We start from the raw sequence: 27925 nt of genomic DNA on the forward strand, positions 1-27925 counted from the left end.
TTAAAACGTTATAGGGTATAAAGGTCTAGGTCAAGAAAAGTCTAACATAGATGTCAAATCAACGACGAAATGCCACGAAGGATATATTTCTATTCTGCAAAGATCAAAACAGAATTTCTTCTATGCGAAAAAGGTTTTTAAATTCTATCTATATTTGTTTTTCTGAATACAGTTATCCTCGCAGGGAAGTGAATAGAAATAGTATTTTAGATTTGAATTTTTTCTAATTATATTGAGTACACTTGCGTTTGAATATTGATTCGTGTGATCTCTTTAGAAACGAACGAAAGTAAGTTACAGGTACGTTTTGGTTCAACTAAATGTTACCTATGTAACAGCTGTTTCTAAAGATGAGAAATGAAAAAGGCAACGCGTACAACTTCGAACACGAAGAATTGTGAATCGTTTTACAACGACATCTTGACATAAAAGGGCTTACCGTGCTTAGGAGCAAATATTCGAGTGCGAGATAATCTTCCTTTACAGCGGGGAAGGCGCGATACAAGGCCACATTGCGGGACATAACATATGCAAATCCAGTTTGTTTGGTCTGGCGGAGTGTTGGAAAATATTGCTATACGCAAGATATCCAATAGAAACTAGGAGGGTTCTAGCTCTAAACAAAAGGGATTAACTGAAAAACAAAATATGAAATCTCTGTTTTGTGTGTGTGTGTATTGATGAAACATTCTAGCCACAACGTTTCAGACAACTGCATAGCAAGTTTTGCGGTTATCAACCGTCTGTTGTTCGTTAGTATTGTCTTATTCTCGTTGGCGTTTTCTCTACAATATAGTGTTTACCGATGTCCTCCGAAATCCTATTTAGTATAGAACTGCCCAGGGGAAAAATGGGTAAAGAGTAGGCAGGGGAAACTGCATGTACAGCCTGAGTAATGGGAGGTATGCAGAACGGCTACGATGCCACAACGGCTCTTCCCCTCGAAACTGTGAAAGGGCAAGGCCTCTCCGACAGCCCGCCCTCCACCTCCAAAATGGAGCCCCCCGAGACTTCGACCCGCTTTGCTGTGTCCGTTCTCATTTTGGGAATGGGTTTTGCCGCTAGGTTCTTTTCAGTGCGACATACTACATGTAGGCCGTTTACTGCTCTCTCTGGAGCTCTGTGAGGGGATGATGCTGTGGAGGCTTGCCTGCAGCCTCCGCGCTCTTCCCAATAGAGAATCATTTTCTCCTATAGAGAAGTGGCTGTACATAGTCGTGTTTGATTGACAGTAATGCATACAAACAATTGTGAACTGTATTACGCTGACCGTCTTATCGGTCCGCGTCGTTCACGTTAAGACACTGACGAACTCGGAGCACGCAGCGTAGAGCTGTTTCGCGCAGAGGTTCAGGAGTACCCGTAGTAGGAATAGTAGTAGCAGCAGCAGCGGCGTGCGAACTAAACAAAAATTGCAAGCTCTGCCCAGTTACCTAGTGAATATCGAATGCTGCCAGACAGCTGGTGAGTGACTTCCGCGACTTAACGAGTAGTAAACAAAATGTCTTCGAAGTTCTGCGCCCACTAACTCAATCACCTCGTTCGATGTCGTCTGTTATCAGTGTTTTCGCGCTAACTGAGCTACATCCAGCAGTACGTAACGGATATTTGAATGAATCCTAGAGGAAAAGTGTGGATAATGTGCTTTGTGTCACTTGTAGTTATACCACACACCTGTAATTCTCCTTCTACTCGTTATCACCTACGTGAACCGAAGGACGATTTCCGTTAGCGTTTGTCATGTGGGGGCTGGAGTTGCCCGTCATGGCGAATACCGCAAGTAGCAAGAAAAATATCGCCTGCGCGAGATTAGTATGATTATGAACATGTGAAAACGGATGTAACGAGCACAAACGGATTCAGTCAACCACCGGGATCGACATCGGCAGGGATCAGAGCAACTTAAGATTGGAATTGTCGTTCGATAGGAGCACACGTATCGCCGGTCGCTTAACAGTCCATGAACTTGTGATTATATACCATTGATTAGGTGGAAGCCGATTTGATTGAATGCACTGGAATCGGATCGGGTTCGTATAATCAGGCGAAGCAATTGGCTAGACATAGCGTAGCAATAGACGATCATCTGAAGTGATTTAGCACTTTGCTAAATGGTTATTGCTGGCTCAAAGATTGATTAGGAGCATTTGTTTGTACGCACTGCTGGATGCTTACGCTATACTGCAAAACACAGCAGCTACCAGTATATAAAGATATATCAGCGGTTTACGTTGGCGAAGTTATGACGCACAGTTAATGTATAGGAGGCAGTTCCTTACCGGTGGGTAGCGATCGTAGAAATAGAAATAGTCGGTGAAGGTGAGGGGTGTACATTATGGATATTAATAGTCTCTTTACGTCTTCATTGCCAGTATATACGAAACGCATTGCTGAGCTAAGTAGGTAAATTAATAGGAATTGCAGAACAAATCTATGCTAAATTGATACTATAGGCTTCTCTTAATAAATTACTGTGGACAGATTTAATTAGAAGCCCATACGAGTTCAACAATATAGTGTTCAACACAAGACCTAGCCTACATGTTTGGCGAAGTCAATCCACAAAAAAACCCTGAGTTGGGTAATGGGCAAAAAATCAAATACCAACTAGTGACGGGCCCCAGAAGATGTCCTTCTTTAATATAGGTGTTTAGCGAATATAGAACAACAATATAAACCATAGAAAGTGCATTAGCGACCTTAGGATCTTCTTTAACCCATTTGTTCACATCAGACTGAGCGGAAATCTGTAGAGGGAAGGAGAGAAATGGGGTCTAGAATCTGAGTAAGATAAACATTGAATGCTAAATTGGCGTACTTGTTGTCCGTTATTTACAAAAAAAAATTATATATTATCTCTATATATTAGGAGGCATAGAAGCTGATATATTTAGGAAGTAATAGAACCGCTTATAAAAGTGGAGTAATGAAATTTGCTGCATCTTGTCAAAACAATAGGTGGTGAGCACTTAAGCTTTGCGCTAACATTCAACAAAATATGTCATGGTTTGTCTTACCCAATGTTTGCTTTAATAATCGTTGTAAGACTGTGAAAACTCTCACCTTTTATTTGCTGAAGCGCGAACCATAATGTAATTTACAGCTTTTGTTGATCGCACAGAAGCGGAAATCAACAAGCGTTTAAAGTAGCTGATGCTTTTAGAATCTTTGAGAATAAGTTAGTCGGACAGATATATACCCTGGCGATAACAAAGCATGACCCTTGACGTCCATTTGAACCTTAAAGGTTATATTGTATTAGGTATATTGCAGTAGGACGTTAAAAAAAACTAGATTTTCACAGATCTCAGACGTGACCCTATCCTGAATACTTACGGAATGACTACTTTTTTCCTTGCCTCTATTCAGATCAATCATTTCCGAATGGGAAATTTAAGAATCTACCTTAAAACTGCTTTTTATTCGTTTACTATCATCCAATCATTTTCTGATAAAATACATGCTTAGTTCTCAAGCTAACGACTATATTTTGTACCTGGTTCCAAGGCTCCATCCAGAACTTGCGACGATTGCTGTTAGCCACCTGCTTTCCTGGCGGCATTTCTGAGCAACCGAACGAGAAATGGAGAAGCGAAATGTCTCTAGGGAAAGTTCCTTGTTGAATAAGGTGGGCAGTTGTGTAAACCGGTCTAACTCAATACGTAATGCCTTCACAATTTTCTGCTAGGTACGTCTAGACTGAAGCAGCTCTTTAGGACTATTAGTCGGTAGTGGACGTATGTATCTATCTCTCACGGAAAGCTGTACGCTTTACACCAGCCAGATTTATTTCTGTTTTTGTGTGTATCATACAAACGCCATAAACGAATGATTTCCCGAGTAAAAATTGTCACGTACAAGGGCAAATGGATCAATAGAAGTAGAAAGCGCCCGTCCGTTTGAAGCTCGCTGTTATCATGGGCACCATAAACTGATGTGAGAGTGGGGTATCGCATGAAACCCTACAGCGTCGAAGTGAGTGGAAAAAAGCAAGAGATCAATCCGACTGCAATTGTTATCTATTTTCCCTACTAAGCGCTGTTTCTAAATACGGAGAACAGGCCCTATGACGCATAGACCATACAAGAAATTGTACGAGTTTACAGGATTTCTTAGTAGCTCCCTTGCTTGTGATTCTAATAGAACGGCAACTGCAGACAACAGCGATATGACTAGGTCTTGACTTTCAGATTCTGCAACGTCCTTTCGCTGCCGTATATGCTACCAGTAGTGTTTTAGTCCGCTTTTTTGCTGTCTATTTGAGACCTTTGACGATGGCACCACATGGCTATTATGAAGATAAGTCAGTAGGCGAGCAGGGCTCTAAAATTACCGACGAAATTACCTTCCTCTTAGAGCCGTCTCCGTTAAGGCTGCACAAAATGAGTGAGCGAAAGGGATATTGAACACTAAACATGCACACGACTACACCTAAATACTATATATCGTTATTATGACGACAAGTATTCTGTATGCCCTTTATTATACGAAATAACAAGTACTTATTGTTATTTAGTCTGTGTGTGGTCGAATTGTATGTCTTATAGTTCATAGGATTTAACTATAGCGTTTAAGTGAGGCGATATGTATCCTAACACCTGTCTAGCTTCTATTTAACATAAACCGGACATAAGCAGAAGATCCGAAAAGTTCTTTTACCTTGATAAAGGATTATGAAGATGCGGATCGAGTGAAAGGATCGCTCTATTATGTAGGCTGTCGGAAAAATATTCCTATCATCTCATCTCTCCAGAGAACATCGCATCAGATCCGATGAAGTACCCCCTACACACAGTAAAAGCAAATACTTAACCATAGCTAAATGTTCGCCGTATTAAGTTATATAAAACTAGTTGTTTTAAATTTAACGTAATATGCCTAAATGTATATTTTGCTAAAGCGCTCTATACCTAAGCGTAGTACTGCGAATAAATAAGGTGTTCTTAATAAATTTCTCAGTTCATTGTGAATGTATTATGTGTTAGATGCCACCTAGGCTATCGGTTAAGCCTAGGGCCCCGCTCTATTTTTGAACCCCGATTCAAAAATGTCTCGGTAAGCTGTAGTAGTAGATATTGTAATTTGGCTTCAAATCTAAACTGCCGTGGATACTATATATGAACTTGATTCTTTATTGTATATACAGATACAGTACCGAACGAAGTTCCCATGTCTAAACGTTTCTATAAGTCGCGCACAAAAATCCCACTATTTCCCTAAAGTGTATCGTTATCTATATATTGTAAAATAATGTAGAACAATATTAGACGTCACATTGCATGTATGAACCTTCTCTGTTATGCTACTGTATATCTTTGAGCTGAATAATAATGAAACGTATTGCTTCTTTTCTTAAAGTGCATTCGTTGTAGTTCCTGAATATTATACAGTATGCTTTTGTTTGAAAACCCGGTGATGTAAGCGCACGGCCTCTAAGATACGATGATTAAAAAATTACAGGTAACGCACCGTACGGTACCGACAAGTGCTTGTTCGGTGGATGAGCGAGATGCCACTCTTTGGAAAATCGATTAAAAACCCCGTTGAGGTGGTGAAGAGCTTGCGGGAAGCGGTTAATGCCCTTGAAAAGGTCGACAAAAAAGCTGAAAAGGTATATCTCCCTCATATAGCTTAGTCCCACTAGGGTATCATAGTATATTTATAGTATATAATTATTTGCCTAGGTGGGCAGCTTTGAAGTAAGACGTACTACCACCTTACACATGGTAGAAATCTTGACGCCTAACGTGCACATGTTTTAGCACATGATGGAAGATTATTACCGTTAAATATTCCCAAGAGGTTAACTAGTGTGATAATGTGAGCCAGGCGAACATCCCAGAAATAATAGCGTCCTAATTAATGCTAGTCAGCCGTCCATTGAAGATATAATTTCGAAATGAAAGCCGATGGGACAAAAGCACGTAAATAGCAGATACGCATGCAAACTGGTAATCATTGACCTCTTTTGAAGCTAGTTATTAGTCTTATATAGTTTAACCCTTATATTTAAAAGTAAAACTAAAACAAAAATTAGCAGATTCGTGCAATACATATGGCTCCTGATAAGGGTCAGATGGGCGGGTTGAGCAGTGTAAGCCGTTGAAGAATTGTCTAGCGATATCCGTACATTTGCCTAGTGCGATATTCACGTGTAGATACATTTATTCCGTTACTGTGTATACAAGTGCCGCTAACGAAATTTGGGTATGCATGTCGCAAACTTCTTCTGTTTTTACTGTGTCTACAAAAAAAGCTTGCCGCTAGGCTTCTTATTGTTTTCAATATGTGAACCTATAAAAAATGATTCCCTGACATATTGCTAAATCATGGCTTTTCATATTCAAAACGGTATCTACAGTAACCTTTACGACCACTAGAAGAAATCCTCGTGTAAACTCAGGGCGATAGGGCTATATCTTTTACTTGATTATATTAAAAAGAAGCTTTGTTCTACTATCCGAAGAGATCTCACCTAAATATAGCTAAAACGCAGTATTTTTTATGCGACATTACCGTATCTGTGGTTTTCGCGTTATAGTACCTCGATGACAAAGGCTTTTGTCGACCTTTAGAAGACTTAAGTGACTGCAATACACTTTTGACGACCATATTGTCGAAGTCGTTCAAACATTTTGTTGGTAAAAAGAAGAGGTTTAGTAGAGCAGGTCTTGTGTCTTGGGTCGGTGGGTGTGGCAATTCTTTCTAGTCTAGAAAACGTGATATAACTACCCTAAAAAGTTAAATTCTGCGACACTTATGGATCGATATCCTGTAAGGTATAGATTCGACTTACCTAATTGGCACTGCGACAACTTTTTGTCCAAGTTAAGCTTAGAAAGAATGCATAAATTGCCTCAGCTGGAAGTGAACGAAGTATTTATGACATTAAAAGGATTAGGTGTTAAGAAAGGGAAATGATGTTGAAATGCATGGCAAGCCAATTCCTCAGCTCACGTAACACGTAAATATTCCCGAAGCTCCTTTTGGCCAGTCGTCCTCGCGTTTGATTCAGGCGATTTCAGCAATTTTGATGTGTAACCGTTATTTTTGTTATGTATGACTTGTTGCTTGGGCTCAACATAATAATCAGACGCAAACGCTTTCCGATACGGTTCTCTCTATACGGCTGATGTGCCCACACATAGTCTGGTTTTATTATACCTGTTTAAGTCGGTTGCCACTATTCGAGTTGCTCATACCTCTTGAATAATTTTTGAATACAACATTGCTGTGTCCTTCTGGCTCTACCGAACAACATTCTAGCAACAGAGTAGGCTTTGCCTCAGCAAGTGTCGTCCTTAATAGCGCGGACCCCATAATAAAGTCATAATATCCAAATAGTGACCTTTAAGCCACCTTCCGCTTCAAAGAGTTATCACCATTAAAGGAGAGGCGGCGGCCGGAATGCGCAGTTGCGAACTGAGGAGAAAAATTCCCTTAGATCCTGCGCAAAACGAGGGGTCACAGGGAGCAGGACACGGAATGATTCAAACGCTCCTGGATGATACGAACTTTCCATTAAATTCATAGTTTCGAATCGGACAGACGTGGAAAAACGAAAAGATGCCCGTTGACTTAATCGTCAGGGAGCCCCCAGTGTAACACAGAATTTACGTTCGTATACAGAAATGGAAAAAAACGCAAAGAAACGATTCTAGCTACTGTCACAACTTGCTATTGCTAGTGCTGATAATGTTAGAGTACGTCTAGCAAGCGATGAAAAAGTACATATGTAAAATAGATATGGGACATTCATCGAGGTCTATAGGGCTAGTGGGAACTCCAAATATAGAGGAGCAGAAACGTGGTCAGCAGTAATGGTGCAGTTTGGAGCATGCATTCCTTATCTTATGAGTATTCATAGACCTATTCAAACGTGGAGCGCCAGTGTGTTCTATAATGCGCAACTAATAAGTATTTATCCTTTCTAGCAGGGCAAGACGTCCGAAATTACCACTAGGTATGACATTACTATCGAGGTGTCTTCATTATTAATCAAAACAATATTCAGTATTGCTATTGTAACTACTATTACATGACAATTAGAAGCGTATGCCATTTGTGTCCCTTTCGATGGTGGCAGAACTTGCGATAGAGGGTAATAAGGGGGCTGTGTGTACGAATAGTGCGTAGCGGCTCGAACGATGCACAACCACCAAACAGAGAAAGCGAAGATGTTACCTAGGACAGTATTGGATATCTTATACACGACCAATGGTACTCGCATAAGCAATAGATTTTGACGCGGCGTGACTCAGATACGACACACATAGAAACAGACACATACTTAAAAATATATACAACACACACATGGTCAGGTGTATGTTAATGCGAGCAAGCCAGATAATATTGCCCATATATAGTTCCATAAGAGTCCCTTAACGTAATCGGCGTCAGAGCGCATGAATTCTCTGAACAGAGAAGCGGTAGCGGATATTTAAGCAACGCGACCTGAAAACTACGGCTACAACTATTCTTACTTGAATGGCCTGCATTGCTCGAATTCTGACTCCGTTGCGCTCGTCGTTGATGAGTCCATAATAACGTCTTCCTTTGTTTTCATTTCAATTCTCAAAAATAGCTTGGAGGGTCGGTGTAGAGAGCAGATCGGATAGACGAGCATTTGGTAGATTGTCGCACTTTGCACCTGCGAGAGCCAGAGAATGGAGACGCGAAAAAGACGACAAAAAAGCCGAAGCGCACAGAGGACAATACCGACAGATGAAAGGGTATTTGTGTATGAAGAATAAAAGGAATCTGGGGAATGCCGTACACTGAGTCATTCTGAACCTGTAACCGTGCAATCAAGCGCAAAATGACTTCAAAGTGTTTCCCCTTCGATTTTTTTTCTTTCCTTTCTCGAGAAGTGCCTTATGTGAGAACCATCGTCTCAACTGCTTGAAGCAGTGACCGAATGTAGCTACTATTACGGCATCCAGAACTGCTGGCAAACAAGTAATCAGATCAGATTTGTACAGTAAGCCTTGTTCCAAGTAGAGTTTTCTTCAACTCATTTGCTGCCCCACATTCTGCAGCTTGCCATCACTCGACTGAGCCGGGGAGCCACAAATGAGAGCACGCCAATACCAGATGCCATTGCCGTCGTTTTACAAATCCTTCGCTCCATCTTGAGAATTTCTCTTTCCTTTACCATATAGAACACGATACCGTGTAATCTCGTCGGCACTATTCTAAAGCAATAAAGTTGGGCCAACGATGAATATAAACGTGGAGGGCAGGGTTTGTCATGTGGACATGCTATACTTTGTGACATTATTAAAATGAGTAGCGACTTAGTATTATTATTAGCTAGCAGGCGTTGCAGATAGAAATACTAAAACGGTAACCATTTCGGTGTTTACTAGACGATGTGTGCATCGAATTTTTCAGAAACAAAACAAGGTAACCCAAGTTACTTGATGTAAAAATGCTCACTACAACAGCTAAGTGATGCACTCGGTTGTCTACAGATAATGAGATTAGCGAAAACGTATTGGGTTCTTTCGAAGTAACAAAGAAGTGATGAAGATTGCTTGAGATACTGTTGCACTCTGAATGGGTGACGGCCATTTTTACTTAGACTATTCCACAAAGATAGATATAAGGGTTCAAAGTGTCCTCAACTGCAGAACGTCATCGACCGCCTGTGGTTAGGGCCTTGCATATATACGCGTTTTTTTCAATTCAACTATTAAATGCTACTGTACAACTCCCATGGACAACTAAGGTCTAAGCATATCGGAGAAACTAATCCAGTATTTTGTAAATGTATTCCAGTCACTAAGATTATTGTTTAACAGAAAGCTGTCGTAACATCAGATGTACGACTTTATTCTATGACGGACATTTCAAACGGTAGGAACTTCAACGCTCCCTAAACATATACAAAGGGTTCCTAAACATCGGGGTTTATATAATTTTCTCTCGTTCAGTCGATGCTATTTGTTTAATTGCAGAACTTACGTACGTTAGATTTAGTAAATCACGGCGTTTCACATTTCCCTTCTGTTACTCCCATGAATGAGTATTTTTGTGTGAGTGCGCTCGTGCCCGACTTTCTTTCGCGTTCTCTCTTTTTCTCTCTCGCAACACATGGTGTACAGACTGCCTTTGGTAAGGTTATTTTTCCCCTTATTGTCGTTGTTATAGAGTAGGTTGATGACGGCATGAATATAGAGAGCGAGAGAGACGGTGCCAGTTTCGATCTTGCATCGTATCCCAGCCGTATTATCCGTTCTCAGGCTGGCCCCGGTTCTAATTTCGTCGCTCACAGCTTCGCTGAGTTGGCCTTCACTACTACATTCATTCGAGACATCTTAGAGAACGCGTCCTCTTTTGCTGCGTGGACGACGTGTACAGGAAGTGCTACTGCTTCTATTGCCTGATAAGAAGCAGCGGCCGAATCCTCTCCGTTTGTAGCTCCGTGGTTAGAGCGGATGAAACGAAAAGCTGCTGGCGGGCGATTGACAGTCGCTGTGGTATCGCTGCAACAGCCACCGGGAACAACCAGCCACGATCCAGGGGGCGACAGCAGTAGCATCAGAAGCAGCATCATGTCCAGCCTATGGACGACGGTTTTTCGTTCATTCATTCCATTGAAGTAGGTGGTAAATGCAGTGTTTGCCAATACGACTTTCGCTACCAACAGGCGTACTCATAAAACAAGCTTTTGCTTACTCTCGAGAAACAGGGCCGAGGAGAAAACGAACAGACGCAAACACAGAACACGTTACTGCTATCTATTTATGTGGTAGGATATTGAATGCGAAGAACAGATCCAAGGCTATACCAGAGATGATCGGTTCTAGGGCTGAGCCTGCCTACGCTGTTGAAGTCCTATGATGAGTATTCTTTATATCTTTAGAAAACCAAATTCGCTTATATATATATATATATATATATATAAACGTATAAACTCGTTAAGCGTACATTTTATTTAACAAAATAACCTACATAAGGTGTGGTATTTTTTGTATCTTAGATACATTGTACAATCCCTATTATAGTTACATTAACTTCAGCGTAAACTTGTCATCAAGGGTATCTTCGTTTATTCTGCAAACCCTTCGAATAGAAAAGACATTGCATTATAAATTCAAGCTTCGCGTTTACGATGTATCATACCTATTAAATCCTTCTTCAAATCAATTTCTTTCAATGTATCATAAAATTTATTTCTGTCAGCGATTTGCGTTAACCTAGCTTACCTATTCCATATTTTAATAACAATCTAGGTGCATAGAAATTGTAATAGATTTTTAGAGATTTCGCTTGTTGTTAATGATCACCAGTTTTGTACGTGACGGTCACGGATGAATGCTTTCGTGTGCCTTTCTCGAAGAATCGAGCCTTCTTGGACTTTAACAAACAGACGGTGAGTGTTCCCGGGCTATATTTTCCCCACCACTTGCAGAACTCTTTGCCATACTTTGGTAGCTTTTCCGCCCCTCTCCTTGGTACAGTGAAACAACAACAGCAATAGTAACAAGAAAAAAGGAACTGCAGTGAGAAGACCTACGCGTGAGTGTTTTTCGACTGTCTGGAGCTGATTTCCAGGCCAGCCTGGCTAAGGCAGAATGTAGCTGGCCGAATCTGCGAGGCGCACTTGTTTACTGGCCTGATCAGGCGAAATTTTCGGCGGGTCAACTTCTTAAACGTCAGTGCGCTTTTCTTAAGCCTGGCTTGGTGCTATTGTCGTTGTTGTTTGCATCCTTGTCCATCCAAGCGACGTTGTGGTTGTCTTTGTTGTTTCTTTGCGCTTTCGCGTTCCGATTCTACATCAGTATTAGTAGCGCGACCGCAACATCCGCCATCGCCACTTGTTAAGAAACCCCTCCAGACACTTAGGTCGTTTTATGTCTGTGCGAGATTCCCGACAATTTTTGCTTCCGACGTCCACAATGTGGGTAAGTGACCGAGCTGTAAAAAACGACAACAATGACGGTTTATTTAAGATGACATAAGAAGCAGCGGCAGAAGGGATTGCGGCGGCCGCAGCGGCAACGGCGGCGGGTCGATCGTAGGATTGGCTTCCGTGGTTGCATCAGTGTCAATGATGGTAGTCGCCATTGTTAGTGGCTCATGGACAATACCGGTGCCGGTCACAAGCACCAGCCGGCAAACGGCTTCAGAGGAAGGGTCGTTGTGTCGCTTAAGTTCTCCATGGTCCCCAAAGGAAGGGAGTGGAGAAGAGAGAACAAAAAAATCAAAAGGCGCCGTGCACATCCCATTCGCATGAGCAACTGAGGGGACCAAGGAGAGGTATGATCGTGCAGAGGGGTAGAAAAAGGCACAAAGTGCAGGAGATGTAAGAGCAGCGACATAAACAGCAGTAGCTTCCGCTGCCCTAGCAGCAAAAGGCTCAAAACTATCAATGCTGTAGCCCTCCAGTGCCCAACCCCTGTTTCCCCATTCCGTTCGGTCCGCTGCTCCTAGATACCGAATTCTCTGAATACCCATAACACCCTCCCCCTACCACTACCACTCCTCCCAGTACATACTACTCAAATACTCTTGGTGAACGCAAGCTGAATTGAGTGTTTATGGAGAACTGTGTACGCATCTTCTAGTCGGTCACCATAATCCGGCCCCACTCGCTGCCCCATTGACTGCCATTTAACCAGGCTGAAGCCAGGAAGTGGGAGACCGCTGCTCACTACCGCACGCCAGTGAACAGCCCATTGGAATGGGTGTTATTCTTATTTCGAACATGTCGATAAGCCAACTAATTAACCTTTTTTTATAATTATTAAGTGTATTAAAAGAACTGGGAATTCTATGAAATATAAGCAGTAAAATTGTAAAAGCCTTGGCAAAAGACAATGAAGAAACGAGCTAGAACAAAACGGAGCGAAGCTGTTCGGTGTCTTTATGGATGGGTGACCACTCAGTCGATAGCTGGGGCACTGCCCAGGGGTGGCTTGGTCAGCTGCACACGACTGGGCGAGGACGGCCGTGCTTTACCGTTCTCTGTACCGCTGCCGTTACATAAGTCGGAGTATTTCTAAATCAAATTTGTACATAGGACGTAATTGATATATTGAACTCTGTACATGACATCGAGGCTGTTGTAATGAAATATCTTTGCTTTTGCATCCTTCTACCAAATGCTTAGTAACTGCGTATATGCGAAGGGCAGTGTATGATTTCACGATAAGCGACAATGAGTAACGTATGCATGTTTGGACAATATAAGCGACAAGCTGTTAGCAAAGCAACGAAGGGCTAATTTCTCATGCAGAAGCTATCTTTCATTGTGTCGAGTCGAGAGGCATGGCAAAGGTTACTTGAAAAATTCATTATTTTGATCTTAGACGCTCGCGTATAGATTTACGTATAGACAAATTTGCGGTCAGCATTTCAAACTCAAGCCTATTGTCCAGGTTAACGTGTCCTTATTAGACTGCGTTGCGACGTTCTACTGCTGGCCCATTTTCCGGAGGTTTGACGACACGAAAATTTTCTCGGATTCTTGGAGGCTCTTTTTCTGCAAATTGCGTAAAAAGGATCGCAGTGGTGGCATTCACAATAGCCTGCTTGCCCTCGCTACTGCGAGCAGGTCAGAGTAGTTTAACATTGATATGATGAACACCAATGATGAAATAAAAGTGCGTGATCCATCTATGTTCGCAAGTTAACGTTCAATAAGCTCAACATGTTAATATCAAACATACATAAAAAACCCTCCTTTATGTGCAAATCTTGCTATCAGGACTACACTTTACTAAATTCGTAGTTGCCGAAGAGCTGAGCTTTAACGGCTTTAACCTGTTAGTCGGTTCTCCTGCACGAACTTTTTCGGTTTAATATAGCACTCTGCCAGTCGTGTCATGTTGATAGAAACTCCATAGATCTATTAGTTAAATATAGAAATTGCGGAAGCATAAAGGTTGAGGTCATAAAGTTAAATCAATAAATAATGTATTCAGTTTAAACATACACTGTTGTCGACCATTCTGTTATGCTGATATGGTCGTTTCAGGAGCAGCTACCGAACACGCTGATGAAAGCTTTAAAGGCGCAAGAAGATGTCTCAAAGAACCTTTGTCTTATGCGGACATTTCTGTATAGTACTGCTGGTGAAATGGGCAATAACGACGCGCAACCGGATCCCCAGGTTAGTTAGCTGTACCAAGCAGATTTTCCTGTGCAGGGGCAGAATCTGAACATAGTTAGGTTTGTGCACCGACAGCTCGAACCTTGCCTGGTAGCACAAAGAAAATAGGACATGGTATTTATAGTATGTTCAAGCCATTTCCGAAAAACGAAAATGCTTCTAGCTTTCAACGAAGTCGGGAATCTTCTAAGTACATCGTTGTTCTAGGGTAATTTAAATACCCATTCGATTTCGGGTATTCCTCCTTCTTTGCTTTTTATAAGAGCCGCGGCTACTACGAAAGTCTTTAAGTTAGGGGCCTCGACTCGCGGTTTCTTCACTTACGATTTTCCTACGGAAAGGAGCATGTAAAGGAACAACCGTCAAAAGCAAAATTCATTTGTTGAAATGCATTAGATAAATTTTTCCCTGAATAGGCCAGTCAAAAGTGCTTCACAGCTTTCTGCTCGTGGGACTTTTCGGTTATTGTTATGGCAGCCATGAGGTGCGTAGACTCTGCCTCGTAGTTGCTATGAATCCCTCATACTTAGCTGCATTAAAAGGGCAAAAAAAAATCACGAGGCGCTTAGGGTGTATAGAAGTTGATCGTGTTGAGTAAAAATTGCTAAACGAGGAAACCGTAGCTAGTCAAAGCATATCGAACGAAGTTTTTCAAGATGCTGATTTGTAAATCTCGATAACAGTCACCGCGCGTCACATATAGCTACTTGGCGCTGTAGTGCGGAACTTAAACCGGTATTTGCAACTAACTGCTGCGGTATAACTCGCTAAATTATCAGCTTGCTTTGGCAGTACTTGTTTTAATACAGCTTCGAATGGAATCAAGGCTTCATTATATCTTTAATTACAATTTCATTAACATAATCATTAATTATAATCGCTCGTTTTAGTCTCGAACTTACAGCCATCTGATCGAATTCTTTTGTTAGAAAAGTTCAGCGCCACAATCTACTTTTCAGCATATCAAACAGAAAAAAACGTAATACAGAATAGACTTAAGCTGTCAGAACAGGTCGAATTGAGTTAGGTACTCAGTCCTAGTATTCTTATAGATACGTAAGGGGGTTTGGTTTGGGAACTCTGAAAACAACTAGAAGCATTTTCAGATATTTCCACAGGTAGGCTTAGCTTCATTATGAAAAATTTACCCCTAAAAAAGTCATACTTACGATTAACGAAAAAAAGAAACCATTCCGTGCTTTTGGAGAGAGAGAGAGAGAGAGAGAGAGAGAGAGAGCTGCGCAGCATTGTGGTGGTGCCGAGCATGTAAAGCAACCAATAAAGGGGTGCGAAATATGACTGATGGGGTCTGTACCACATGCTACCGAGTTTAGCTTAGGTATACCGCTACGACTGTTTGTGCGGCGCCCATTAGTTGAGACTGAGAAATATGAAAACATACAGTACGATCTCGTTAGAAGGACTTAAAATTTAAGCTAAAGATGTTAGTTAATATGCTAGTTAGACAGCTATAATAGTTAGACAGCTGACAGATATATCGAATAGCAATATCTGCACTCACAGATTAAATCCTGTTAAATACTTGTAATGGCTTTTACTACTTGTGCTCACTTTATATTATCGCTGCGTCGAGTGCTTGAGAACCTTTGCAAAACGGATTAATTTTTGACGTTAGATAGGTGAATACGTGTAATTGTTCATTTGTATGGAAATTCTGTAAAAAAATAACCGCAATCAGCAAATATGGACAGTGTGGAAATAAGCGTCGCAAATTTTTCTCTCTTCGATCAACTTCAAGCTCACTAGGGATAGAGTCAACTGAACAAATCGATTTGGTGTATTTCCGCGTAGAGCATGGTCAATTAATTTTCCCCTGAGCTTAGGAATAAGTCGTAATCCAGGTTCGAAATCAGGTTTATAAACACTTAACCGTTTGTTGAATATCAGCCGTCTGAAAAAACGTTTAACAGCAGCATGGGACGCAAAACTAGCGAGATTTATTCTAGCATTCAAATTTTAGTGGGAAAATAAACATATTCAATTGGTTCTATCCGTCCTAAATGATTTTAATAATAGTTTTCTTCCAATTCGTTATATGTGCAGATGTCAAAATTAGCTCAGGAAGTGTATAGCTCGCATCTGCTATTACTACTCGTTCAGAATCTATCGAAAATTGACTTCGAGGGACGCAAGGATGTCGTGTACATATTTACCCAGATTCTCCGCCATCGATCGGGCGAGAGATATCCGACTGTCGAGCATATTTACCTCAAGCCGGCAATACTGTTTCTGTTGCTGAGTGGCTACGAAAGGCCGGACATCGCACTTAGCTGTGGACAGACGTTCAGGGAGTGTACAAGGCATGAGAGCCTCGCCAAGGTCCGTAGTTTAGTTCTTCGGAATAGTTAGTTCCATATATGTGAAGTCGTCTATGCCCCAAACTGGGTACAACTGTATTAATGGTGCTTAGAAAGGTATCGTGAACTTGCCTACAAGATTAGTTTCTCGCAAATTATTAGCGATTGATTTTTTCCATTGCCCAATTTTGCGTTGAATATTGTAAATACTATTTCAGCCGTGAGATTATTTTCGTGTTATCACACCAGAGATGTTATTTTATTTTACAGATTGTGCTTTACTCGGATGACCTCTACAACTTGTTCAAGTACGTCGAAGCTTCGTCCGCCGATATCGCCGCGGATGCGTTTGCGTCGTTTAAAGAACTTCTAACGAGACACAAATCTACTGTAGCAGAGTTCCTAGAGGTCAATTATGATAGGGTTAGTGTATTTGACTGTATCCTTTTTATGTATACGTACGGAGGTGTGGCTTCAGTTGACAGTAATGCTACCCGACAAATGTCGTACTGATGGCAACTGATGCAAAAACACCAGGAATCCTTTTGTATCTTTTTCGTTGCGGTTTCTGCTCGTATTATTTTTGATGAGTTCATACGTATGCCAGTCAACAATAACACAAAACAGAAAATTACCGTTTCAGGTTTTCACACACTACCGAGCGCTATTGAATAGCGAGAATTTTGTGACGCGGCGTTTGGCTCTTAAGTTACTGGGTGAACTTCTACTTGACCGGCACAACTTTAACGTAATGACGAGGTTAATAATATCCAGTTCTATAAGGACTTGACATTACAACTGTAATACATGGCAAAAAAACTCTCAACCGTAAAATGAGTTAACGACAGCAGTTACTGAATATATATGTGTGCAATTCTGTCGTTGGTGTTTTTTTAGATATATCTCAAATTCAGAGAATCTGAAACTTACTATGAACATGCTGAAAGATAAATCCCGAAACATTCGACTTGAGGCTTTCCATGTGTTCAAGGTAAGAAAATATATCGATAAAAGTAGCATAGTTGTACATAATTATATATATATATATAGACATAATATATATATATATATATATACGCGTATAAAAAAAACGCGCTAACATTTAAAGTTTCCATATCTAATCGTTTGCCTGTGCACTCGTTCTTAATCTGTGCCACGATATATCCAAAATGCTCACAGCCCGTTTATTACTTACGTTTTGCCATCACAGATCTTCGTGGCTAATCCCCACAAGCCGAAGCCAATCCTCGATATACTTTTGCGCAACCGCGAGAAGCTCGTCGAGTTCCTATCAAAGTTCCAATTAGCGAATGAAGTTGACTCCAATTTAGCCGAGCAGTTTAACGATGAAAAGGCGTATGTCATCAAACAGATTCGTGAACTCAAGTCGATACCACTTCCAGTAAGTGGAGCTGGTGGCGGTGGCGGCGGCGGCCTCAATCAGGGGCCGCCCCTTCCGCCACCAAACCCTGCGGTCGATCAAAACGGCTGAACTCGCATCCGAAAATGTTTCCCCAGCCAGCGGCAACTGAACGCTTGCCACAGCAGCTTAATAATGGCTCTGATGATAACAAATGTCAAATGTGATCGTATGCTGCTATGTAAGTGTGAAGAAAAAGATACGTGTAGGCGAAGTTGGAGAGAACACAGGACTTCATCTATATCAAGGGTAATCCAGTGCTAAAATACTGGCGTGAAACGCTGCAAAATGTGTGGATGATCCCCGTATACAATATATATATGATTTAGATACACACACGTATTTACATACATACGTGAGCATGACCGTCAACAGTCACAAGCTTGTTTACAGAACCGAATCATTTCAACAGAACACATTATAGTAACTATTAGAAGTTAATGGCTTTCGGGAATACCGGTGAGATCAACTACGACCGTTTGAAATGCTATATACAGATGCACACACAAAATGGCACGTCTAAATTGTTTCTTCGACTCTGTTTATAAAGTTGTATCGAAACACACGGAGATATTTTAACGAAATATCTTGTATGCGTCGCATAGTTTAATTTCTGACAATAGTGTGTATTTAATATAACCGGCAGTAATTTCGTCCAAGACCCAAACAGTTAAATAGCCATCTATATAATATTCCTTTTTTCTTCGAATATACAATGTGCTCATAATAACTATCGGTCGAGCGAGATTGGCTGGTGTATTATCGAAAGGCGCTACATAAAAAATACAACGAAATTAAATTTTGCAGTAACAAAGGGGCTCAAAAGGGCCAAAAGTGCGCAAACTCAAAAAATACACTCGACATTTAATGTAGTCCTTTCTAAGATGGTCTTTAGTTTCTCTATCAGAAACCTAGGTATATCGAAATCTTTTTCAAATAATTTTATTAAATTTTCTCCTTGAATCTAAATTCTATTGAGGATCTTTCGGTTCGCCTCAAAAAGATTGCTCCCAGATTCTCCTGAGGTCTCATAAACTGATGATAAGGTAAATCATAATTTTTGAAGAAAAATAAAGATCTGGTGAGTATTTGTATCGCTTTAAGAGGAGTGTATAACAGCTGGTTTTCGTTCAGATTTTGAAATCGACCGCTGTTCACTGTGACAAGTTTGTCACCTTAACCTAAAAATAACTGGCTTTTATCCTGTACAAAAAGCAACAAATAACTGCATGCCCATTATAACAAAACAATTCGAAAAAGTTCCCTAACTTAAACACACCGTATACTATGATGATAATGATATTTTGATTTTACTTTACGCATGCGTACAGCCTTCTACTCGTACAATGGGTATCGTATCGTCTGTGGACGATATAATTCGTCGACCCATAGGTGAGTGAAGTTTTTCTATTATTATTATAAAAACAATACAAAAGCATATAAAAAGGCTGTGCTTAAATAATTGTTAAGCACATAATTAAGTATGTGAGCACTACTTTAATCGCCGGTGAAATAGGAAAAACGAAGATGCAGGACCTTTGTATACGTAAATTGACTCGGTAAAAACTAGAGGCAAATAAGTAGACGACGAAGAAAAGGGACGACTTGGGAAAAAAGGATCAGCTCATAAAACAAAAAAAAAGGCAGAATGAATATCCATACGGTACAGATGAAAAGAAAACATAAAGAAGATGGAAATGAAGAGCCACCGCATAATGTTGGCATATTGACCTTAGGACCTACTACGTATCTTATTACCTAAACGCTGTGTACAGCGGTGCACGTTCCTGTGCATATCCCTATGGGTGAACGTAAAGAGGCAGCGTATAACACAGTAAAATGACGATAGTAATAATAATCACAATTATATATTGCAAAATACGGTCCTCGTGGCGTCGGTGATGTCAAGTTTGTCGCCAGCGCCACGAGTCACATCACAATGCCTTATTCAACTCTGTTGTGCTGTCCCAGGGCCGACGCAACAAAATGCAATGGCGCGAAAAACGGGTCACGTACAGAGCGAGAGGGATAAAAATAGGAGGGAAAGTAGTAGATGGGAGTTCGTCATCTCAAGAGGAATCATGTCGCAAGCCCATAAAAAGGCGACTGCAACCATGTTAACCAGATTCGACTGATTTTGGCTGTCTGATCTTCCAGTAAACGATTCTCCGATCTATGATCCGCGTTAAACAGAAATGTGCCACCTTATCTATCTGTACAAAATACAAATGTAAGAAAAGTATAGTCGCCTATACAGTGCTTATTTTACTATACTTATGACAGGGAACTGTTCTATATGAAAACACATAATGAATAAAGCAGTGATAGGCTAGAGAAAGATAAGCACTCTAATGGTGGCAACGATAAAATCTACTACATACTAGTTATCATTAGTTGTTATCCATTACTATTTCTCACTTCAGTTACATTTTGACCTACTACATATTGTACATGTCCTAACGGTCCAAGCTAACGTGAATTCTGTGAAATCCAACTGGCAATTGCCACACTTGCTTCGGATTAATGATGTCCTGCTGAGATCCTTCTTACTCTTAGCCGACAGATTAGAGGACATTCAGTCGCGGTAAATAGGACATAAGTTTATATATATATATATATATATACTTCGATAGAGGCAAGCTAAATGAGATAATCCACAGGTGTATATTGTTTTCTGATTCGAATAGGCTCGCCCTATCGTAGGAACTGACCCACTCGAAACGAGATTTTTGTCACAGCACAAAAGTAAACAGATCGCAACCTTTTCATGATCGATAAATATGATTATCATACAAATATCAATATGTAAAATATACATGTATCAAACTATAACGAGGTCGTATACACATATAATTATTACTGCGCAAAATGAGAAGTGCTCGATTTTCCTCTCTGCCCGTTAATGTAGTCCAAATACGCAACAATGTATTGTCAGAGATTATCCTTTAAGATTACTAACTATTATATTGGTTTAGACGTAAGGCTATTTGAAGAACAGGTGGTTTAGGCTTCATCTTGCGGTGAGTTTTGTGGTAATTCACGAGCTAAACCTTAAGCAATCTGGGTCACGTCAGACGCTGCAGCAGCCCAGCCCAGCCCAGCCTTAGCTTTAGGGGTGCCTCCGAAAATAAGGGCACACGATCGTAGATGTCGACGACGGTCTAACCTTATTACTGCATCACGTGCTTCCAAGCTGGTAAACAGCAATTCATGACAGAGTTCCCACATGTCGCAATAGTAGATATATACACAAAGCAATAACTAATAAGGTAATTCCTCATAAACTGTAACTGTATTCTAATTAGCACATCCGTCCACGAGAGATTAATTTCGCGACTGTTCGTTGCCTATGAAAAAGCTGGGCCTTGTAACACGGTCATTTCAAGTTAAGGTCATATGTCGCCTATCTAACGTGTACGTTATGTTTTCAACTATTTTGTAAACACAACAATAAAAGCTGAATACTGTACATGAACAGGTTAATTACTTTTAATAACGAAAGCACAGAATATTTTAAATTGAAGAAAGTTTAATGATGTGGTACCGGTAACGTAGAATATATTTTGACTACCGATCACAGTAAAGCAGACGACCCTACAAAAACGATCTGTGAACAGCTTTATGCGAATGTAGGCATTTCAATATAATTGCCGGTCCACTAATATGCAAACCTTAGCCGCATTTGGGACTTAAAACGGCAACAGTCACGAGACCCGAACGAACTATCATCGCACAGGCACAAAGCTACTGATATTTTAATCAAAGTTGACACATGATTGAGGTATATTTTATTAATTGATAATTTGATATCAACAGGCGTTAGATTTTTGAACATCGTGCGACATTGAAAGACAGCATGGTTCTAGAAAACGTAGCCAACGTAGGAAACGTAGAAAAAGCCAGCTAACTAAAGTAAGTTGTAGATAGTAATACTAAGTTTTACACTATCTAGGTCTTAGTTTATGCAACGTTAGACACTGTTCTGAATCTTACGGAATTTTGTTATTTATTGGAAAAAGCTGTATAGCTATGTACCTCTACATACCTACAGCTAAGTATGAAATAAAAAATAAATAATATTCTTAACCTGTTAATTTTGCTCACGACTCTTAGAATAAAAACATAATAGGCTTAAGGAGCCGAAAGTAAGCGACAGTAACTGATGTTTTCCGGTAACGCTTACCGTGATCCCCTCTTCACCAATAACAAAAACACCAAAATATACATATATATAATAAACGTTTGCGTTTTTCGAGTTCGATTAGCCTGACACATACAATTGAAAATTTTACAATCAAACTACATTTAGTTCGGGCGTTAGATTTGTCTATCATTTACCAAGATGCCTTTCATGCTGCATCCAATTTCGAACCTATGCCCCTACACATACTAAAAATGAATATGAAATCAATATATAATAGAATTATTTAAATAATTTATTATAATTTTAATATTATAATTCTTAAAAACATTGCATCTGGTATCTAATGACTTTACAAGGTAAAAGGCAACGCACTGGGCGGAAACATCGGACGCAGCAAATTGCATCTTGCCATTTTTATACAGATCCTTCTCAACTGGCTTCTTGTAGCCGTGCGCACGGGGTACTCTATCCGCTAGGCGTCAACGTTGCAATTGTTTGTGTTGAAGGTTAGAGATTTTGTCGCGCAACAGATGGAGGCTTTGTAAACCGTTCTCAGTGGCAATAGGTGCATTTCGGGTGGCACTTGATTCCTTTTATCCCGCACCTGCATCCGCCTGAAGTATCTCCACGACCCTGTAATCGAGGAAAGATAAAGGAATGAAACAACATGTAGAAATCAAATGAAGATGTTGCATTTTAGAGACGTGACCCACTGAATTTAGGGTCTGAAAAAGCGATTGGAAAAACATTCGTTAGCCCCATAACAGGTGGCTGTCTGTTGTTAAATGTTAGGTACACTAATCGAAACCCGCTTTATTATAGCCTACAATTTGCCGCGTTCGACGTTTCCGCCCAGTGCGTCGCCTTCTACCTTGTAAAGCCACTAGATACTTCCTAAAACCTTCTATTTCAGTATGTAGCCTCTTGCACTGTAAGATTTCTACCTGCGCTATTAACAAGAACTATTCAACCATTCACAAATTGCGGTACAACCTTTACAATTAAGGTAAGATCTAATAGGTGTAAGTTGTTTTTAAATAATAGTGGATGCCAACGACGAATTCAGAAGCGAATGCATGCAAACAAAAGCTTACCAGAGGCCCCCAACGAGGTCCTTTTGTTACCCAACAGATCTCTGTCTTACACATCGAACATTGGACCCAGTCGCAGCCCCATTTGCGAATCAAGATAATCCTACATTGGGGGCAATGCATAGCGTCATTGCAGCGAACCATATCCTAAAATCATTATATTATTTGCGTTAATTGCCTCGTAGTCTGTGTGATTTAGGTAACTTCATAAAACTTACATTTACGTTTACGGTGTGCTGTGCATGTTTGTTCGGATTGTATCGATTTTTCTCGCCCGTTTGTGATTCCCACGTTACAATACCAGACTGCTGAGACGTACATTGAAAGGTGGTCATAGTAAAGAAAGATATTCACCGTTTGCTAGGATTACATAATACTAGAGTATCCAAATAGTGGGAACATAAGGCACAATAAGTAAGTTTTCTAAATCTTGGGTAAAGTGATATTGTAATTTTATACATAATTGTAAACTTAATAGAAAATTATATTTACCTCGAGAAACGCTTTAGTCTTTTTTGCGTCCTCGGTAAGCTCAGCGTCCAGCTCAAGGTGATCCTGATACTGAAGGCAGTTCAAAGGATGGTGAATTGCCTGACAGGTGAGACAGTTCCGCTTTGTGCAAACGGGGCAGTCAAAATTGTTGACCTGTAATCGTAATCAATATTTAGCTCTTAAGAATTCTAGTTACTAACACACGACTCATATCGCTAAAAGTAATGGTACTTGTACACGAAACTATGAGGTGAAATCTAAAACTTACATTATCTTCGAAGAAGCACCATCCCGGGCAATCTGGCGTTTTGCAATGAAACGAATTTTTAGCAGCTGTTTCGGCTTGTTTCATACTGCGTTTCAAGTGTTTTTCGTATACGTCCTCAGACACCAGCTTTGAGATGGAAACAAACACATTCAGTCCTTACAGAATATGCGCTTCATTCGAATTCTATATTTGAAATACTTTATATCACAACTGAAAATGATATTAAAGGGAACACTACGAACCGGAGCGTTTATCTAGCATCGCAGTTACTTACCGCCTTGATTTCTCTCTCTTGCAATAGACTTTCGCAGGAATAGTCGTCGTTCATGAATGGGCAGTTCACCGTAGCATCCGTCGAGAAGCTCACAGCGTTTACGAGGCAGTCTTTGCAGAAACTATGTAAGCAATCTCGTAACACGACGCCTTCCGCCGGCTCCACAGGCATCAGGCATACCGGGCACTCGAAGCGGTCGCTATTCGCAACAATGTCGTGCTCGTCCAGCTGCATTAACTTTAGGTAGTCCTTCGGACTTTCCGCCAGTGAACGCAGAGTTTCCAGAGCTTCATTGAGGTCAGCCTTAACCTCCGCAGCCTTGAGAGGCCGTTCCACGATGTCAGCCGTGTGCTTAGCTTCTTCGAACAGGTTTCTTGTCGCGGCCACCTCTACGTTAAATATTTCTCGATCACCCTGTTCTCGCTTCTTAGTCTCACATCGCGAAACCCAAGGTTGAATTGTGACAAGCGGTTTGAATGGAACTGCTGGAGGGTTAGTTGTTTTCAGTTTAACTATGTTCGCTTGCTTCGGCCTGGCGCCAGTCTCCATATGCAAAACTGCTCGTTGAGGCTGCACAGCCAGTGTCGTCTCGGATATGCATCGAGCCGGTTCCTCGACGACATGTTTCATTTCCATTGCTTTAATAGCACCTTCAGCCTTAAATGCGCTGCTGACTTCCGCAGGACGAAATATTGCCGTGGTAGGTCTCTCGCCTCGTGTTTCTACAAAGCCATTAGCCTGACCTTCGCCATTTTGCCTATAGATAACCGACCCAGGTCGGTCCTTGCTTGTAGAAGGCGCATTAGGATCATTTAAGCCTAACTCATCTGTGATATGGCCGACTTCATCACCATCAGACAATTCGAACATTTTTTCGTTCACCTCAAGACTATTAACGGATGTCGTATCACTTCCGCTCTCGCTTGATATATCAAAGTCCTCTTCGACGGCTAGGTCCGCCGTTAAATTAGTAACAGCATTGCCTTCAAAAGAGGGATTGATATGCCAAATAGCTTCGGCTAACGGTGGAGTTTTAGAATGAATTGGTTTTGGCGGACTAGGGCTGTTCTCACACACAAATATAGGCCTAGGGATCTGGCTTTTTGCTGACGGGCTTCGTTGCATGGGGGACAATGACCTATTGTCTGAGACGCTAACTGGCATGCTTGCAGGTTGAAGCGACTTGGCAAACGTAGGGCTTAGCGGCGGACTTCCGCTGACGGACCGTGATTTAGGGGAAATAGGAGGTTTCGAACAGCTAGCCTCGGGACCCTGTTGTTGGGCGCCAAGCCGATCTCGCGTTTGAGACAAATCAAGCGAGATCTTATCGCCCGTCACTTTGTTTATGCTTAGGCGGTCCAAGTTTACAATGTCGTCTAAGCTTCCTTCAAATAACTCGTCATCCGCCTCATTTCCCGTTACGCTGTTCAATGATCCGCACATCACACACTCAAGGCCTGCTCGTCTGTTAAGCATCCCACAGAGGTCGCATTTCCAGCCTATAAAAAACCGAAAGAAGTTACTTCGTTAGTGATTTTGTTTACCGAGCTGACATTCAAAGACAATTTGTTTTACTATTCCAATCATACCCTTTAGTGTGTCCTGGCTTTTGAGGAGCTTGTTGAGCTTATCCACACCTTGATCAGTTTGCAGCTTAATCACCTGGCGGCGTTTACGGACTCTAGCCGTAGAAGAAGCAAGCGATGAACTTTGAAGATCGGCTGTTGTATGCCACATTTCGTCAGAATCCACTGATTCGGCACGCTGTAACGGTGGTGTTGCTGGACGAGCTTTGTTTTCGGGAAGAATATGTCGAATGCTGCTAGGAAAACTTTCAAGAAACTTCCTATAATGATAACAGTGCGTAGAAGGAACCACATATTAACTTTTACAGTGATAAAAATTAGACTTCGTCAGGTATCAGTTGATCTACTTTCGACAAAGAGGGAACTTCATAAATACATACTTTTCTAAAGTTCAACCGAACAAAAATGTGTGACAATTACTTTGGCAATGATTTCGGCGTTCCGGGATAGCGTCCGCCAGAATATTTCGAAGAGCTGCCAAGGTACAGAAAGAGATTCGCATCATTTTTATCGACTCCGAGCTCGTTGAGAGTGCGGTCATTATCAACGGCAAGCCCCTTTCCAATTACCCAGCGCTGTCGGTCTTCTGGGAAGCGATAATCAGCTTGGATTTTTTGCTTCAGTTGACAGAGTTTAATTGCGGGATTTAAATTTAGCCGAATCGGGCCAATGTGAGATACCTTGTCCTCAACGTATAAGTTGACCCTAGAAAACAGAGTTTCACTTAAGCGAGTAGAATTTTGCAGCTGTTACCTATGAACCCCTGATCAAAAAAGCCATGCAGTTAACCGAGGGTCCGACATTGACATACGTTATTGTAGGAAGTTTTTTCTTGTTGAGAGCTAGCTGCCTGGCAAGACTTGCGGCTCTATCATGTTCTCCTTTGGATATGGCTGATTCTAACTGTTTGTAAAGCAATTGCCTGCCTCCTGTCGGCGAATCAGGATGAATGGGTGGCCGCTTATCTGAGCCAGTCGATCCTGTTGCAAACAAATATTTATATTAGGCCAGTAGGTGCAATTGTTACTAGCCACTAGATCAGAGCTGCCTATCGATGATATTTACAAATTCGTTTATTTTCAGTAGTCTCTCGTAGCAGATTTTTCTCGTATCTCGACGAAAGAAGAATACAGATCTTATAGCTAGTTCGAAATGAATCAATCGTAAATACGTTTTACTACAACGCTTGTAACAATGAAACTAAACGCACATAGAATCAATGAACTTTGGCAGCATTCTTATCTTGAAGGGTTGCGGGTCCGCTCAAGCATGTTATCATCTCAGTGTAATAGTAGCGAAGCAGCGATTACCATTCACCGGTTACCTATTGCATTGAATATAGTTTCCATCCGACAAACTCACCTTTGCTCGCGATGGACGTATTGCTTTGGGACTTGAGAATATCTCTGAAGCTCATAGTGGCACCTGACGCAACTCCATACGAGCCAGACGACGCGTTTGCTGTCGATGCCGTCGGACCATTCAGCGTCGGCTCCTCGAACGAACGACTGTGCCGGTTAGAACGGGGCCCAGAACCCGTGCTTCCACCTGCACTGTTTCGACCTACGGACCCAGCTCTATTTTTGGGTTCGTAGAACGCTCTCCGCCTCTCAAACTCAAGCCGATACTCTGACACTGTCGAGAGGCCAACCAGTTATGTAGTTTTGTGATAGCCATTTCGAAATGGCAATCGTTCAGGTTTGATGTGACGATAAAAATAGCGAGAATCGACAAAACCGATGGGAAGTAGCGATGGGCCGAGACAAGCAGAACCCATCCAGTGCCCCAGGCAGGACCAACGACGCCGAGTGACGCACAAGAACGCAGCAAAATCAGTCACAGCGATAGCACGGAGACACAACACCCGGCCAGTGGTCGTTATAGTCATCGTTGCAATTATAGTAGAATAAGCAGTTGTGGCAGCAACGGTAGGCCCAATGGTGAATCAGTCCGCCAATGGAAACGCAAAAGAAGACAAACCTCCACTTAGGAAGCGCCACAAAACGCAATAACAGGAACAACAGCTACCAGTAATAAAGGCGATTGCTTCTACGAATATTAGATATCCATTCGCTGACACACAGTCGGAAGCAAGCGCCAGTAAAAGACTCCTACTGACCTCACAGAAAATGAGAAGTGGTCTGCATATCTCTGTGCATGTGTGTGTGTCTGTGTATGCGTATGCGTATGCGTGTGCGTGTGTGTGTGCATGT

At 41.3% G+C, this 27925-nt stretch overlaps 2 protein-coding genes and 1 long non-coding RNA gene across 5 annotated transcripts in view; 2 read left to right on the forward strand and 1 right to left on the reverse strand.

Moving 5' to 3' along the window:
• Positions 1-1214: 1214 nt before the first annotated feature.
• LOC111269610 (protein Mo25) lies at positions 1215-21326 on the forward strand. The gene is made up of 9 exons (XM_022849339.2): positions 1215-2030; positions 3508-3628; positions 5461-5611; positions 13985-14119; positions 16184-16459; positions 16708-16860; positions 17081-17196; positions 17335-17428; positions 17648-21326. The coding sequence occupies exons 3-9, from the start codon at positions 5501-5503 to the stop codon at positions 17927-17929; spliced, it is 1167 nt and encodes a 388-aa protein (XP_022705074.1). The 5' UTR covers positions 1215-2030; positions 3508-3628; positions 5461-5500; the 3' UTR covers positions 17930-21326.
• LOC147752217 (uncharacterized) lies at positions 17942-21326 on the forward strand. Its single transcript, XR_015314652.1, has 2 exons — positions 17942-19249; positions 19829-21326. It is a non-coding gene; the product is annotated as an uncharacterized LOC147752217 (long non-coding RNA).
• Positions 21327-22270: 944 nt separating this feature from the next.
• LOC111269609 (uncharacterized) overlaps positions 22271-27925 on the reverse strand; it is a 23880-nt gene continuing 18225 nt past the window's right edge. The window contains exons 12-20 of one of the 3 annotated variants that reach the window (XM_086972173.1): positions 27075-27347; positions 26524-26692; positions 26133-26186; positions 25716-25972; positions 24127-25625; positions 23853-23978; positions 23585-23737; positions 23096-23239; positions 22271-22634 (exon numbers count right to left, since the gene is read on the reverse strand). In XM_086972173.1, the coding sequence (XP_086828299.1) occupies positions 22554-22634; positions 23096-23239; positions 23585-23737; positions 23853-23978; positions 24127-25625; positions 25716-25972; positions 26133-26186; positions 26524-26692; positions 27075-27347 (2756 nt within the window). In that variant the 3' untranslated portion in view covers positions 22271-22553. Of the gene's footprint in view, positions 22635-23095; positions 23240-23584; positions 23738-23852; positions 23979-24126; positions 25626-25715; positions 25973-26132; positions 26418-26523; positions 26693-27074; positions 27348-27925 lie in introns of all 3 variants that reach the window. The other 2 variants (XM_022849336.2, XM_086972172.1) reach the window with 2 other exon arrangements.

This window comes from Varroa jacobsoni, unplaced genomic scaffold, assembly GCF_002532875.2.
Source record: "Varroa jacobsoni isolate VJ856 unplaced genomic scaffold, vjacob_1.0 scaffold_1400, whole genome shotgun sequence".
Lineage (NCBI taxonomy): Eukaryota > Metazoa > Arthropoda > Arachnida > Mesostigmata > Varroidae > Varroa > Varroa jacobsoni.

Coding starts and splice junctions, on each gene's coding strand:
- LOC111269610 (XM_022849339.2), top strand. CDS start 5,501: ATGAGCGAGATGCCACTCTTTGGAAAATCGATTAAAAACCCCGTTGAG. Junction 14,120..16,183: donor ACGCGCAACCGGATCCCCAG/GTTAGTTAGCTG, acceptor TTATATGTGCAG/ATGTCAAAATTAGCTCAGGA. Junction 16,861..17,080: donor TAGAGGTCAATTATGATAGG/GTTAGTGTATTT, acceptor TTACCGTTTCAG/GTTTTCACACACTACCGAGC.